This window comes from Saccoglossus kowalevskii, chromosome 16 (genome assembly GCF_978046115.1).
Source record: "Saccoglossus kowalevskii chromosome 16, keSacKowa6.1, whole genome shotgun sequence".
Taxonomy (NCBI): Eukaryota; Metazoa; Hemichordata; class Enteropneusta; family Harrimaniidae; genus Saccoglossus; species Saccoglossus kowalevskii.
Genome location: NC_140656.1, coordinates 29,368,265 through 29,386,299, shown reverse-complemented (window position 1 = coordinate 29,386,299; position 18,035 = coordinate 29,368,265). Strand labels below are relative to the sequence as shown.

The window sequence follows — 18,035 nt, the reverse complement described above, 5'->3', positions numbered from 1 at the left end:
CAAATGAAATCAACCCCCTATGCAAAATAGTGTATACAAGATGGCCACTGCATCATGGCGCTCTGCTTTGAACTCTCATCCAGTTTTTAGTGATTTGCAGGAAAATAATGCGGAAGAAAGACTTAAAATCGATTCCAGAAATTTACTAGAAGTCGGCGGCAGTGAACTATTTGTATGGGACCCGCAAAAATCTCATCTTCTAACAACAAATCTAAAGAATTTACTCGATACGCAGGTGGAACAGGAAAGAAGTAACTCGTACCAGGTGAGATGTGTACTTAATATGTTGTGATGATACAAGATACTTCGCGATGGGCGTTATTCGCAGTCCGTGATATTTACGATTTTTTTTTATAACTGGCTTTGTGATAATATACAATTATGTATGATAAGTACATGTTTATGTGTCATTTAGTCACATGCTTGATTAATTTACGTTGTTTTGTCATAATAATAGTTTTGAATTTATTTATATTGTTTTCTGATTGAAAAGTGGGGAGTACAGTTTGTATAAAGTATTTCTCTTTGAGTATTATAAAAATCACACCCTGTTACAAAATGTATTTCATCTTCAATTTCTGATGAAGTGCATTTTTTACAGATTCTTTTTTCTGCTGGTATTTTTGGCCTTTTATGTCTGCCAACTTCAATTTGAAGTTTTATATGGCAGCTCAATCTCAAGTGTGACATTACTTTGATGTCTTCTCTATTATGTAATAAATGCAGATAGGGTGACGTACTGATATCATTTTAAGGAGGCTGTACATACATACAAACAAATATAATGTTTGCATTTGAAGTTTTAATAATTTTAATAGGTGTACTATATTAAACCTGCAATGCATATTGCATTGGCCAAAAAAACAAACAAAAACACCAATTTTATCATGAGACAACACCTCTTGTCAACATACATGTAGCATAGTCATCGTTTTATGTTTGTTTTTCTTTATTTTTTTGTATGTATGTATACAAAACGCAGTCCGAAACTGGGACTTGTGTTTTTCCTCCGTGTGTCCGTCCGTCCATGCGCACGTCTGGACCTGGATCTTAGAAATGCCTGGACTCATCACAATCAAACTTCACACATACCTCATACATTATACATATGCACATCAATTTGTTTCACAATCTGATTCAAGATGGCCGAATAGCAGCCATTTTTGTGCTGAAAAATCATCAAAATTAAGCATTTCTCGGCTGTTTACAAGATGGATTTTGTTCAAACTTGGTATATACATTGAACATTATAGAGGCTTGATGACATCATTTTGTTTTTCAGATGTGATTCAAAATGGCCGACTGTTTAATGAATGTGGTTCTCGTGCCATATCTCTGACTTGCTTTGACTGATTATGTTCAAATTTTAAATATTCATTATACATCATGTCATAGATATACAGATATTTTCGTTTGACGATCCTATTAAAAATGGCTAAATGGTGGCCTTTTTTATGCTAAAAAAATCATCAAATATCAAGCATTTATGGATGGATTTCGTTCAAACTTAGTATATACGTTAGACATTACTGGTTCCTGATGCACGTCATTTTATTTTTCAGATTGGATTCAAAATGGCTGACTGGCAGCCATGTTGTTTAATGAATGGGCTTCTAGAGCCACATCTCTGACATGCTTTGACTGATTATGTTAAAATTTTTAATATTCATTATACATAATGTCATAGATATACAGATATATTGGTTTGATGATCCTCTTCAAAGTGGCCGATTGGTGGCCATTTTTGTGCTAATAAAATCATCAAATATCAAGCATTTCTGGATGGATTTTGTTCAAACTTATAACATACATTAGACATTACAAGTTCCTGATGCACGTCATTTTATTTTTTAAATCGGATTCAAAATGGTTGACTGGCGGCCATTTTGTTTTCATGAATGGGCTTCTTGAGCCATATCTCTGACATGCTTTAACTGATTATGTTCAGATTTTATATATTGATTATACGTCATGTTATAGATATATACATGTATTCAAAATGGCTGATTTTGTTTTAATTAATGCTGTTCCAGAGCAATATCTCTCAATGTGGACAAGTACTTGTTTGACGATCAGATACAAATGTCAATCATTTTAATGTTAAACAATCATCATAATCATATTCCTGTCATGGTTATATTCCAGCTATATTACTATAAACAAAAGTATATATCTTAAATTTGATAACTAATTATGCAAGATTGCACAGTAAATGGAAGCATAGTCACAAGGATCTCATTCTCTGAGTGTAACTATTCATAAACTAATCTATGTTTCATTGCAGACCTTATTATGTACAAATCCACCTAGGTTTGCTGTTTGTAACATTGCACTAAGTCCTACTTGCTGTCATCTGGCATTGAGTGGCCAACATGGTGTTTCCATTCTCGAGTTACCAAGTCGATGGGGTAAATATGCTGATTTTGAAGGTGGTAAATCCAACATTAACTGCAGGTAAGTGTAAATACATTCATTTTTTTCTTCAAATATACCCAGAAATGTTGAATATTGGCTAATTATTATTCTGACTAAGTTATTAATTTGTATCAGATTTGGTTGAAAAAAAAAAGTTTACTTGTAATTATGCAGTATGTAAACAGATAGATAAGATAGATGGAATGCATATATGCAAATAGCATCAGACAAACAAACACTGTCATTGGCTAGTATTATCCGTGAATCAAAGATGAATACATAATACAGCCCATGACGCCATGTCAACCAGCTAGAAATAGTACAAAATAAATGTTCATTCATCATTATTACCTGGTATGAGTTATTAGGTTAGCACAAGCTTTATCTAGGGCAATAACATCCTGTTCATCATCATTTTCTTTGTCAGAGCTAGCCCTGCGTACAGTGCTGTGTGTACGCGGACGTGTTCGGTTGATAGATGTCCCCAACCACAGCCCTGAGGACCTCTATAGACAAAGCCCGGTCGCGCACCAGAGTTGATGCGCAAGTTAAAAATAAGTAGTTTCCCAGCCGAAATCGGTTGAAATGACAATATAGTTATCCGTAACAACCATTGCAAAATTATCTGAAACTGAAATGTCTTAAAAAAACTACTAGTAATTACCGAAAAATTGTTAACACGTAGGTACCGAGGAATCATCCACCAAACACTGTCATTTTTGGTGTTTGCTGTTTATCGATCATCATGTTTGGTACATGAGCATGCTACATTTGTATATCATTAAAAAAGTTATATTTTTCAAAGTCCCGGACTTAGTCTTTGAAGGTACGCAGGGCTGTGGTAGGGGACATCTATCAACCGAACATGTCCCTGTACACACAGCACTGTACACAGGGCTATGTCAGGGCTTGAGCAATAATCACTTAGTTCAGAGTCTGTATCAGAGTCTTTGCATGACAACATGTCCTTTTAAAATTTGTACAGCCACTAACCAAAGGGCAGGTTGCATACTTTTTGTATCTATTGGGAACAGTTTTCTCGGTTTGTTGGCAGCTAGAAGTCCAGACACGTTTCGACATTTTCAAAATACGAGCATCAGGCTTACCAGGGTCATTGATTACCCATGGAAAACTCTTCTTCCATGATTCTAGAAAAAAAGCAGGCGACTCGATATTTTAAAGATCTAAACTTCTTTGCGATCGACTCTACCGCTGCCATTTTTTTAGTGATGCATCTCGAACCCTGCGTCATCAGATATTGCAGCATATGGAATAGTGCAACCAATCTTGCAATTCGTGAGAAAATGCATCTTTTTTTTCTCTATCTGATTTCCACAGTCGTATTTTTAGGCATTGCAAGTTTTTTCTACCGCCCGAATGATGAATTTTGTCCTTTTTAATAGCAAGAGTATATTTTTTAAATAATAGCAGGACACTCGGACCAGCTTTTTAATAATGTTCCTGGCCCGGCAGAAAAATAGGTGGCCTCGGACCTCCGGGTTGGCGCTAGTTTCGCACACTGGCTATATCTGACATGCTCTGACCATTCATGCTCAAACTTGATAGCTTACTGAAAGTATGTGATGCATACATGTATATCATCAAAGTTGGTGAAACTATTCTTCATTATTTCATTAAATAATATTATTTGGTTCTTGTTTCAGAACCATACCTATTGCAGAGAGGTTTTTCACCACACAGTCATCAGTGTTATTATTACAGGCCTCATGGCACCCTGGAAGTCAATCAGACACTCACATAATGCTATTGACATCAGATAATTTACTAAGGTCAGTAACCAACATGTCTGGCACTGCATTATCATATTATTATTTTAGTTTGTGCATGCATATATCTGTCTATCCAAAGATATGCTGTGATTGATTTCTTTTAAACCTGGTACAACAGCAATATATGATGTCATACATGTACATATGTAGAAGAATCTTGATTTCATCATGTATGGCCAACTGGCAGCCATGTTGAACATGAAATGAAGGTACATCCCAATACTTGGAAATGACTTGTCTAATTTTATTCAAACTTAGTGTAATGACAACATATATTGGGTTGCAGATGAGATTTGGTCAAGGTGAATGTGTCCATGACTGACTATCTGAGATGACCAGATAGATTTCAATCAATTTTTGTAAGATGACAGTACATAGTTGAATGCAAGTGTACATTTTTTTATTTTTCAAGACTGGCCGTTTTGTTTTTTCACTGTGTTCATATCTATTTCTCTGAATCATCATTGCCGTCTCAAACTTTTTTTATCTTAAGGACATCAAACAATTTCAAAACTTTGTATCTGACGAGAACTGTACTTTCATTTTATTGAAAACACCTAAAACTTCTCTGAGGAAATTCAATTTCAATAAATTGAAAATGCCAAAAACATCTTGGAAGGATTTTGATTTCATTTGATTGAAAATGCCTAAAACTTCTTGCAAAGATTTCAATTTATTGAAAATTCCTAAAACGTCTTGGAGAGATATTATGCCATATCTCAAATTGTAAGCTGGCATATGTTGTAAATGATGACATAGTTTTTGGTTTCGAAGAGTGGAAAATGTACTAAAAATAATGATTTTTGAAAGATATAAGGACAAGTTTACCAAAATATGTCACTGTAACACACACAGGAATGCTATTTTATGGTGCTATGGGATAATAATAAACCAATGAACATTATCATTAGGGTTAGGATCCTGAGTTTGATTTGAGTAGGCTTCTGCCTTAACTGTTACCTGGGCATAGCATACCTGGGTTGATTTAACTTAAACATAGTGTTTTCTACTGTTTTTTTCTCATACATGCAGTCATTCGTTGTTTTTGGAGCAATTAATAGGGAGTATGAGATAAGAATACTGGACATGGCTTAGTTATCATTTAGTAAGCATTGAGACTAATAAGAAGAACTGTGTAATTTTTTTGAAAATTGGTAACTGGCTCAATGTCAATTACTAAAATATTGATATTTTGCATTGTATTGTCTTTATACTGTTGCAGGCATCGGGTAACTTTGGTATCTAATCAATGAATACTTGAATCCATCATATTGACTATTGATTCGCATATATATACATTTGAAAGAAGGATACAAAACACAACATGAGCCTGTCTAAAAGACTATTATCTGTATGGTATTTGTCCCAGTTGTATAAGAAGTTGGTCTAAAAATTATAATCGTACATCTGTCAACTGTACATTGTGTGCATTGAATAAATTTTGTTTCAATTGCAGAGTTTTTGAGCTAAATGATCCGCAGTCTGTTTATCAAATATACTCACTTGGGGAACCACCAAATAATTTACATACAATGGCTACATTTGAAGAAGTCCTTGGTGAAATAGCCGTGTCGTTCGATTTCGGACCACCACTTGAAAGTACTCCATGTTTGGAGAGCACTGGATCAAGTCATGGTAAACAGAAGGCTAAAGTTTATCCTGTATATGTACTCAGAGGAAATGGTGATGTCTATTACCTGACGGTATCAATGGATGATCAAAGGTTAGAATAAGAAAACTGGAGAAAGTGTCAGCGGAAATGATGATGTGTAGTACTGTAAAATCTGTATTAGAAGCTGCAGCTTCTATTAAAATAGTACAATGCACAGGGTTTGTGCTAATGTCTTGGCAAGAGAAGTCAAAATTTTAAGAAATTGAAATTTGACCCTGGATAACTTTATTAGAGATTTTACCCCAGCTTGCCTGAAAAACTTGGTCCCTCTTCAATAATTGGAGTCAGAGAAGCAAAATATGGGGTTAACGCAATCCCTGATGCAACAGAAGGAATGCGGCTTCTATTAGAGCATCTACACACATATGAGAAATGGTGAATTTTTGGTTCTCAATTGTTCATTAAGAATGGGTATGACTTATCCTATTGGGGATGCGACTTCTATTAGAGCATCTACACCCATATGAGAAATGGTGAATTTTTGGTTCTCAATTGTTCATTAAGAATGGATATGACTTATCCTATTGGGGATGCGACTTCTATTAGAGCATCTACACCCATATGAGAAATGGTGAATTTTTGGTTCTCAATTGTTCATTAAGAATGGATATGACTTATCCTATTGGGGATGCGACTTCTATTAGAGCATCTACACCCATATGAGAAATGGTGAATTTTTGGTTCTCAATTGTTCATTAAGAATGGGTATGACTTATCCTATTGGGGATGCGACTTCTATTAGAGCATCTACACCCATATGAGAAATGGTGAATTTTTGGTTCTCAATTGTTCATTAAGAATGGATATGACTTATCCTATTGGGGATGCGACTTCTATTAGAGCATCTACACCCATATGAGAAATGGTGAATTTTTGGTTCTCAATTGTTCATTAAGAATGGGTATGACTTATCCTATTGGGGATGCGACTTCTATTAGAGCATCTACACCCATATGAGAAATGGTGAATTTTTGGTTCCCAATTGTTCATTAAGAATGGGTATGACTTATCCTATTGGGGATGCGACTTCTATTAGAGCATCTACACCCATATGAGAAATGGTGAATTTTTGGTTCTCAATTGTTCATTAAGAATGGGTATGACTTATCCTATTGGGGATGCGACTTCTATTAGAGCATCTACACCCATATGAGAAATGGTGAATTTTTGGTTCTCAATTGTTCATTAAGAATGGATATGACTTATCCTATTGGGGATGCGACTTCTATTAGAGCATCTACACCCATATGAGAAATGGTGAATTTTTGGTTCTCAATTGTTCATTAAGAATGGGTATGACTTATCCTATTGGGGATGCGACTTCTATTGAGGATTTAATGATACCAGACTGTATTAATGAAGAGATTAATGAAGAGAAAATAGCGATTTAGAAACAAAAATATAATAATATTTTTTCTTGGTAGTACTGTAGGTTATGCAGTACAGGGCCCACTCAGTATGTACCCACCAGCTGAAGACAACTATGGTCTAGATGCTTGTAATATTATATGTCTGCATAGTAATCCACCTGTATTAGTCATTGCTACATCCACTGGTAATTTATATCACTGTATTGTATTGAGTAAAAGTGATGAAGATGATGACACAGGGTCACAGGTAGGTGTGTCACTACACTCTTATTTAGCAGGGCTTGAACTCTGGGGCTGAAAGGTCACCCATTTTCAATGCCCAAATTGATATACTGTATTATACCAGTTAGCCCTGGGCAATGTTTTGGATAGTGGGTTATATTTTGTTACATCTCTTTTGGTACATTTTTCCTCAACATTGTTTGTACAATCAAATGTTTCCACGTCCATGCCCGCCATCAACTCTGACTGGCTTTTCTTTAGAGTAGATTTGCACTTGGTACTGTAAAAATTTGCGCTTCCAATTTATTTACAAAAAAATCAATATAAAATGAATTCTATTTATTTGCTGTATTAAAAAAAAAGATTTTAATTAGTATTCTTTTAATTTGTGCTCTAATTTTTTAGGCAAAACATAGCAAGGTAGTCATTATTCTCAAGGGAATTTTTAAAAAAGATGTTGTGAAATGTGAAATGTATCTTGTATCCTGGTGATCACTACCAGAGATTACAACACATCGTGCTAGCCACGATTTAAACAAAAATGTGAACTTCAATATTTGTTACTTGCAACATAAACATAACTATAGACATGAGGCAAGAAAAAAAATGCTTTAAAGAAATGCATATAGATTGGAGAATTTCCTCAGTCATCGTGGATAAAATTAGAAAGCATTGCTCTGATATGAATGACTTTGACCCAATGCATGATTCATTCAAATTCAAATGTATACATTCAAATTTTTGCTGATATGGTATGGAATGACAGGTTGCTTGTCAAATGTATTTTTCAATTTAAGCTGTCTTTCACATAAATTCATGCTTCTCTGCATTCCCTGACATGTATATCTATATTGATCAAGTGTTTGTTCGCTGTTTGTCATCAAAATATCAAGTGTTTGTTCGCTGTTTGTCATCAAAATACCACAATCTGAAGGTTTTTTGCCCAAATTATCATGCATTTTTTGTCTTATTTTCTTAAATATTTCTGGTGATGAACCCTAATTTTGGAGCCAACAAACAAAATTTCAGTCAGTTTTTACTCAAAAAAATTTAGCTAATTTCATTCCAGGAAAGTGCAGACTATAAACAAGACTATTTTGTGAGTTTGTGGTAAAAAGTTAAACTTTTGTTTTTTCTCTTTGTTGTATAACTTTCAGAGTTGGCGAGATGACCTTGATTTCAAAAGAGGATCAGATTTATCACTTTATGTGTACGAGAATGTTGAACTAGAGTTGTCTTTGTCATTAGATCATTTAGAGGAAGATATGACATGTCCAATTACATTACACAGAGGTAAGACAAACCACCACCACCAAATAATGCTGGTGATGGCAAAATCAGTGGCATTTCAAATTAAAGCATGCCCTCAGTGGTAGGTGTGTAAAAGACAACAGTCATTGCAAGGTCATATTTTATAATGCCAATGTTATATTTACAGGAATACTCAAGTACTTGAAATAATGGGTGTAAGAAAAACAGTTGAATTTGTCAATGTGGTTTTAATATTTGTTCGTCAAAATACTTCATCACTAGAAGGCATTATGGGAATGATTTATATGAAATATGTGGAATGTGGTTACGTTCATATCCAGCAACAACAAAAACAATGAACATAATGTTTTTTCACTGTGCTATCATTAATAATATCATTGCTTAACTCATTCATCTGTCATTTATCCATTCAGTCACTGGTTTGCTAATAAATTATGCATACGTTATTGCATTATCCAGAACATCAAGGCAGACAAACTCTCATTGAGCAATGGCTAGACTGGCCAAGTCGTGGCAATTTTATTTTTGTATGATAATTCGTAAAAGAATGAGTTTGTAGAATCTCTCGCGTTGACGCAAAATTTCTACGACTGGTCTGCCATGCCCTCCATAGTCACCCTGTTTTTGTGGTGATAAATATGCTAATGAGTATCATGAAAAGTAAGCTGCCAACCAATAAGAAAAGGGGATTTTGGTCAGATGCCAAGAAGCCTAGTTTTCTTTTTTGGAAGTGTTTCACTCCTGAGTTCCAAAATATTACTGCAAATCATGAATAATTAATAGCAATGAATACGCTTCAGAATAGGCCAGTTGTGCTATTTTCGCATGGGACCAAGAAAGAATTATAAAATTACTATAGCTGGGCCAGTCTAGGCAATACCCTTCAATATCTCTGTAAAGTTCAAGCCCCGATTATCAATACTTGTAACCCTAATAGCCGTATATATCAAAGAAAAACCTGCCGTGAATATTGTTAGATTGAAAATTGACATATTGACATTTATTTAGTTGCATGTATTTTTAATAGTGTAAATAAATCATAGCATGTGTGAATCAGTTCTGTTTAACTAATATTGTCATTCTTGTATTTTTAGATCCAACAACTACTGACCGGTATCATTGTTCACATGGGACTGGAGTTCATAGTGTGGCAATTACATGGTTGCCAAAGTTACAACAACTTTGTGGTAAGTTAAGTCATATTTCACATTATTATCGACATCGAAAGCAATAGAATAAAACGTACAGACGTGTTGAAAAATGAAATGGACATGTTGAATGTCATCCCTATATGGAAAATGTGCGTCACGTTTCAATCATGCAGAAGCATCATGTCACTGATGCAAATGTTCACACAACACAAAACATTTTATGCAGTTATTTCTCATTGAATTATTACTACAAGCATGGGTAGGATGTAACAGAATAAGGTTATTATAAGATTACCGCAAAGTATCCACTCAGGCAGTATGGGATCACACTAACCTGCACTACGTGTCGGCTGATGTGACCAGTCTGTTGTGCAGTCAGGCCGTCTCATACAATATATTCTGAATCATTAAATTGGACCAACTTTCTATCAACACATCTTGAATAAAATAAAATAAATACAGATATTTTGTGCCTTTGTGAGTTAACTTTAGTGTTAAAAAGGTGCATGTTTGCATACAGACAAAACAATTTAAATTGATTGAGCAGCAATCACTCATTATTGCTGAATATTCTTTTTACAGTTACTGAAGATGAGGGTAGTTTATTGGAATTTAGTCAAGATCAGTCATGTATTGCGGAGCATTTAGTTTGTACAAGACCAACTTCTGGAAGGTATGTGTTATTATAATATTGTGCGTTGCAATGACACGTCTTCATTGCATCACATGCTGTCCAGTTATCAACAGTAAATGGACAAATGGATGAATGCACAAATAATGCCACGTGAATCAGCAATATCCTACGTTTTCCAAATTTGTAACAGTGGGATTGGCTAGTTGGTGCAGCGGTTAGCCTATCAGGCTTGGATACTGAAGGTTGTTGGGTCAAATTCCGCACAAGACAACATGCAATTTTTTACATAGTGATGATATGATGTTATTGAGTGATGTTTGTTTTATTGTCTTCTCCTCTAATTTGTATACTCACTTCTGCATTCATTCTCTGTTTTCATCAGATCTACTTCAAAATCGTAATATTGGTGACCCTGTCTGAATAATTTTGTAAAAACAAACTCATTATGATTCGTTCATGTTATGGAGTCATAGTCATCTGCAAAATATGTTTATGCATGCATCATCAACTTCTGATCCTACCTATATTTGCTGGGTATTATAATTCAGATAAAGGACTCCGTACTGCCAATTATTATGTAATAAAAAGGCTGCAACATTTTCTCAGAAGGAGTCTGTAAATATTATCACAAGAAACGTGTATAAATCGACTGCATTGTTTATGTATAGGACACTATAATTCTTAGACTTCTTTTTTTACAGTTTACCAGCACCAATTCAAGGATTATGTATTGTATACGATAAACTACTTGGAATAACACTGATATGCCTGACATCACATTTAGAGTGTGTGGCGCTACCACTTGTGTAAGTAATAATGCTAGTCATGACTATGAGGTCTTATTCAAAATATAACTGACATAACCTTATGTGTGTGCAGTAGATCACAGTTGTATACAATAGCAACATTTTAAACCTCAACTGTGCTACTTCGCTGTGGCTTTTCATTCATTTGTTCGAGCGCAAGCAAGTTTTTATTGCTTCCCGTTTGAATGTAGCCTGAAAATGTGGACTTAGAATTTCACCTGTGTATATTATGTCTGTGTGTCCATCCATCTGCACCTCTATCTCACACATGCTTGGGCCAATTACATTCAAACTTTAAATTGAATAACTGCATGAATAATTAATTGCATTACATGTATCGGTATGTAATACTTAATTACATTAATTGTAAACTATGCAATAATAATTTGATCAAAAAGTAAGAATATAATTTTTTAATTGTCTCAAATTCAAAATAACACACACAACACACATATATAATAGTTTGAGGACAATTTCATATTTATTTCTCAAGCAATGGCAACATGAAGATTTGAATACTGCGATTACAGTTATACCATTTACATTATTGTTTTTTGTAGTAATCTATATCAGTTGGCACCACCGCTGATGTCAGCATCCTTCCCATCACAGAAATCTGTGTCACCCTTAAGAGTCATGTCTGTAGAACCATTTGATAGACATATTAAGAAGATACTGCAAAGACATGTCACTAATCCAGTGCTCAAGTAAGTCTCCGTATAGCGTAGGTATCAATGTGATATGCATGGATAAACCTTGTGCTGCTGTACAATTGGTTGGAATTTCACTGGTTTCCTTGTGAGCTCAACTATGCAAAAAGTTTGCATGTGATCTATTCCAAACTGATACATCTTATGTATTAGCATGTGATCTGGATGTTTAAATATGGTATCTTTCAGTAGTAGAGGTTTTTTTCTTTGAAAATATCAAATTTACTTTTTTCCATATTCTCTCATACGAATATATGAAGCATGCATTTAACTAGAAAAAAACAATTGTAGAGATGGTTTAGGAGGGTAATACATTTTGAATAAATCTGAGATACAGTGTGTTTTATATTTTTTGGGATTTTTCACGCTTAAGTAAACATCAGTATTTGGGGTTAGTCTAGAGAGTTGATCTCGACACCCAGCTGCTCCACGATGGTGATTTTTGGCATAGGTATTCTCTGATAGCTGCTAATGAAATCTGGCAAAGATAATTTGTCTACCACTTTGACTTTAGAAAATACTCTCCCGTATGTGAACTCTGAAACAGGGTACCATATTTCAAAACAACGTTGACAATGTTTTTAAAAAGCGTTATGAGATAAAATTCTAGGTCACGCAACAGTAGACAAACTGGGAAATTAAATTCAAACCTTCTTTAGTATCTCTGAATTCCGCAAACATCTTTTCTGTGGCCTTATTTCGGTTTCTTCGAAAATAACACCTCTCTATTTGCACAGTGATCATGTGATTACACGGTACCATTTTTTTGTTGGAATATTTATTTCATATTATTTGAAAAATAAGCTTTCTAAAAATATATAACTTGATGGGATTCAAAGAATATGTTACTTCAAAAATGTGCTATGCAATTGCAATAGCAATAACCTCTACTACATCCTTAAACACGTACTTACATTGGTGTTAAAATAAAATAATCTTAATAATAAAATAAATTGACTAATAAATAATTAAAAAATAATTTGATTTCAGATCCCATCCTGAAACAGAACTTACGCCTCAAGAATGTTGTCAAGTTCTTAACCGTGCAACTCAAGTATTTAGAGAAGAGTACATCATCAAACAAGAAGTAGCAAGAGAAGAAATAGCAAAAAGGTTTGTTTCTTTCTTGGTCCATGTCTCTGAATCCAGTCTGTGTTTCACAACATTTTCTATAATTTATTATCATGTTTATTGATTTATGAGTGAAACACCATCTAAAAAACATTATGCTATGACCGAGCCAAGCAATAATTTTCCATATAACGCCCGGCTCTTTTTGATCATATTTGGATACTCACTCACCATGGTCACTCAACAAATAGAAAACCTAAAACTTGGCTTTTCACAACAATATGTCATCTTTTTGTTGGTCCGTAGAATTATGGTTCTTCGTGATCAAAAAATGCAACAACTACAGGAATTGAAAGACTTTGAAGAAGAAAGAGAGCAGATTTCGTCAACAGCAGAAGAAATTGCTGAAAAACTTGAAGATGCTAAAGAAAACCAAACTCAACTCAACTCAAGGTAGTCAGCCTATACAATAAATTTGTCCATTGCTTTCATCACGTTTCACAAAACAAATTTTAATTTTCCATATCTTAACAAAAAATGTTTTTTGATGTCTCTAGCCATTTGGAAACAAGTCACTTTGGTTAAAATTTAATTTTAGAATTTACAGAAAAATTAGTATGCATGCCTAATAAAACATGTATTAAAAATTTGAGATGCACTTTTAATAGAGCAAATACTGTTATAATCCCTACCCCATGAAATACTAGGTTGTATGACCTTCAAAGGTCGTAGATGTAGAAATTTACAGAGGGACACTTTCGCACTCTAAAATCATGCATCAAAGTGTACATAGTCTGACTGGGACATGTTTTCTGCTTATAAAAACAAACTCTGATTGTAAGTGTGATGTTTACTAGAGTTGCATACCGTACACCATATTGGTTTCACAGATGACTTCTACTGAAGACAAAGATAGAAGTGTCATTTATATAACTTAGCATGCGCTTCTAATAGAGTAAATACGTAATAAAGATTTGAGCAACCATGTACTACATCTTGGAATGCATGTGTTCTTTGGGGTTAAATATATAGGCTGTCGCACATCTGTGCTGGTGCACACTCACTGGTTGCCAGGAACTAGCTGTTTGCACTCAAAGATAAAATAAAAGCATTGATTTACATAATATTTGTCCATGTTAATAAACCAACTTTATAGGCAACATTGTCTGCACTGATCGCGAGCTTAGAGCTGAGCAAAAATGTAAAAAAAAAAACGTCACAGTGCAACAACCTATTCATCACTAGAGTGAAATATGTACAGTGCACTGCTACTTTTTAGCTCCGCTGTCGACTTTGTCGAGCAGAGCTTATCATATGAGTGATTGTCCGTCGTTGTCGTCCGTGTCAATGTTTTACTTTTTCGACTTCTTCTTGAAAACTACAAGCCTGAATGCTTTGATACTTGGTGTATTTGTACCTTGGGTAGACCTCTCTTAGGTTTGTTCATTTCATGTTGATATCTTCAATTCTCTAATTTTGGTGAATATGTTTGTCATTTTTGGTAAAAAGTGATATTTTCGACTTCTTGTTAAAAAATACAAGTGCAATTGCTTGGATATTACATATATAGGTACTACATGTGGACCTCTCTCAGATTTGTTCATTTTGTAATGATATCTTTAATTCTCTAATTTTGGTGAATATTTTTATCATTTTTGGTAAAAAAGTGATATTTTCGACTTCTTGTTAAAAACCGCAAGTCCAATTGCTTTGATACTACATATATAGGTACTACATGTGGACCTCTCTCAGATTTGTTCATTTCGTGATGATATCTTCAATTCTCTAATTTTGGTGAATATTTTTGTAATTTTTGGTAAAAAGTGATATTTTCGACTTCTTGTTAAAAACCAATAGTTCAATTGCTTTGATATTACATATTTAGATACTACATGTAGACCTTTCTCAGATTTGTTCATTTCGTGATGATATCTTCGATTCTTTAATTTTGGTGAATATTTTTGTCATTTTTGGTAAAAAGTGATATTTTCGACTTCTTGTAAAAAACCAATAGTCCGATTGCTTTGATATTACATATATAGGTACTACATGTGGACCTCTCTCAGATTTGTTCATTTCGTGATGATATCTTCGATTCTTTAATTTTGGTGAATATTTTTGTAATTTTTAGTAAAAAGTGATATTTTCGACTTCTTGTTAAAAAATGCAAGTGCAATTGCTTTGATATTACATATATAGGTACTACATGTGGACCTCTCTCAGATTTGTTCATTTTGTAATGATATCTTTAATTCTCTAATTTTGGTGAATATTTTTATCATTTTTGGTAAAAAGTGATATTTTCGACTTCTTGTTAAAAACCGCAAGTCCAATTGCTTTGATACTACATATATAGGTACTACATGTGGACCTCTCTCAGATTTGTTCATTTTGTGATGATGTCTTCAATTCTCTAATTTTGGTGAATATTTTTGTAATTTTTGGTAAAAAGTGATATTTTCGACTTCTTGTTAAAAACCAATAGTTCAATTGCTTTGATATTACATATTTAGATACTACATGTAGACCTTTCTCAGATTTGTTCATTTCGTGATGATATCTTCGATTCTTTAATTTTGGTGAATATTTTTGTCATTTTTGGTAAAAAGTGATATTTTCGACTTCTTGTAAAAAACCAATAGTCCGATTGCTTTGATATTACATATATAGGTACTACATGTGGACCTCTCTCAGATTTGTTCATTTTGTGATGATATCTTCAATTCTCTAATTTTGGTGAATATTTTTGTAATTTTTGGTAAAAAGTGATATTTTTGACTTCTTGTTAAAAACCAAAAGTTCAATTGCTTTGATATTACACATATAGATACTACATGTAGACCTTTCTCAGATTTGTTCATTTCGTGATGATATCTTCAATTCTCTAATTTTGGTGAATATTTTGGTCATTTTTGATAGAAAGTGATATTTTCGACTTCTTGTTAAAAACTGTAAGTCTGATTGCTTTGATACTATACATATTGTTCATTTTCTAATGATGTCTTCAGTTCTTTAATTGAAATGTGCATTGCTTAACAGCGGAGCTATCTCAGCCGATAGGCTGCTTGTTTTATGGTTGTATTGACAAGGCTAACTTTTCTTATTGTCTATGCACAGAATTAAAACTATCTTAAAAAACCTGGAAGCCCGGCTTCCTGTACTCTCTGATGCTGAGCAGAATATGAAAAAAGAATTATCAACAATGGAAGGGAAACTGAAACATCACAAAAATGTGTTACAACAGGTGAGATATTCAGCACAATCAATTTGCCATTAAACTGCATTTTCACCCTACCTACCCGTAGTATTTTTTGCGTTTTTGCCATAATGGGTTATATTAGAATTACTGTAAAGGGGTTAATTATTCACCGGGTTTTAATTTTGCTTATTTCGCTGACTGGAAAATGCACTAAATTAAAACTCAGTCAATATGTAAAATGTAGCATAGAACACATTATCTAAATGATAAAACCATGAATTTAAAACCCACTGATTATGCCTTAAATGGTAAACCAGCGAAATTTAAACCCAGCGAAAATTAGTCATTTTACAGTATTATGTTTTCATGATTTAATGGAAATTGGAAGATTTTTCAAACACATTAAAACCTTTATATGTGAATGCTTTTTCATGTGCACTGAAACAACATCTCTTTCCCACTACTATTTGTCTCCTCTTTAAAACCTTTATATGTGAATGCTTTTTCATGTGCACTGAAACAACATCTCTTTCCCACTACTATTTGTCTCCTCTTTAAAACCTTTATATGTGAATGCTTTTTCATGTGCACTGAAACAACATCTCTTTCCCACTACTATTTGTCTCCTCTTTAAAACCTTTATATGTGAATGCTTTTTCATGTGCACTGAAACAACATCTCTTTCCCACTACTATTTGTCTCCTCTTTTGAAAGCAAATTATGTCCAGGACAACAGTAATTATATGATTCATTGCATCAACTTTGTATCACACTGCTAGAGAGTGCTGTCTAACCTTATCCATTTCAGGTGAAAACCAAAGAAGAGTACCAAAGTCGACAAATATCTCGTATGGAAAAGAAAAGCAGTAATCGTGGTATGAGCCAATCACACACCAAGCACTTGCATGCCGTTCTTAAAGAAGAGTAAGTCTCAAATTACAACTATAGATCACTATAAAGTTGTCATCACTAGAAATGTTTCAAATATCTCTTAAAGTGTAGTGGTTGGCACCTGAGCATGCTGGGAAATGGGATCTAAGCGACAATAAAAGCACCTACTAAAAATGTAAAGGCTCATGAGTAAACAATTGTTTATAAACAATGACATGATATTGTCATCTGTCACATGCGCAGGTGATGACTAACCCACTTTAAATTTAATAGGCATCTCAAAAAAGTTAAAAACATATCGTAGACAATGGATCGGAAGGTACAATGCTCATTATTTGATGATAGCCAATAACCTATCCCACCTGTTAATAAATGGTTTATCCCAAGTCACATGACTCTGTTACTGCACACTCTTGATTGATAAATATAGCAATTCTCAATAATTGATAATTCCATAATTGATCACATTCTTGAAATTATTTCACTGACCTACTTATTGAATGGTTTTTTTTTTATTTTTCTTTCCAGAGGCGATAAAATCAGTAGTCTTGTAAAACAAGTGCACAGTCTGAAATCCCTTGCAGGAGAATAGATTCTATGAACACAATTTTTTTCTTTCCGTTTTATAAGCTGTATCAATTCATTCATTTATCCATCTAACTTTATCAACTGACTGGGTATTGCAGTGTCTATGGTTCAAGGAATTTATTTCACAAAATATTCAATTTGTAGAAGTTTGATATGATTTATTTCCATTATTTGAAAAAGATATTTTTCTATGTGTATTAAATATTATATATACAACTAAACATAATAATTTGCGTGTTCCATA

General features: G+C 33.8%; 1 protein-coding gene across 1 annotated transcript; it reads left to right on the top strand.

Moving 5' to 3' along the window:
• The first annotated feature begins 27 nt into the window (after window positions 1–27).
• On the top strand, window positions 28–18,020 carry LOC100373460 (nucleoporin 88-like). Its single transcript, XM_002731738.3, has 15 exons — window positions 28–265; window positions 2,285–2,454; window positions 4,080–4,205; window positions 5,662–5,928; window positions 7,302–7,494; window positions 8,627–8,762; window positions 9,836–9,928; window positions 10,475–10,565; window positions 11,228–11,332; window positions 11,893–12,039; window positions 13,033–13,155; window positions 13,420–13,566; window positions 16,231–16,357; window positions 17,121–17,236; window positions 17,732–18,020. Exons 1-15 carry the CDS (start codon window positions 41–43, stop codon window positions 17,793–17,795), a joined length of 2,130 nt encoding a protein of 709 aa, XP_002731784.1. The 5' UTR covers window positions 28–40; the 3' UTR covers window positions 17,796–18,020.
• The last annotated feature ends 15 nt before the right edge of the window (window positions 18,021–18,035 follow it).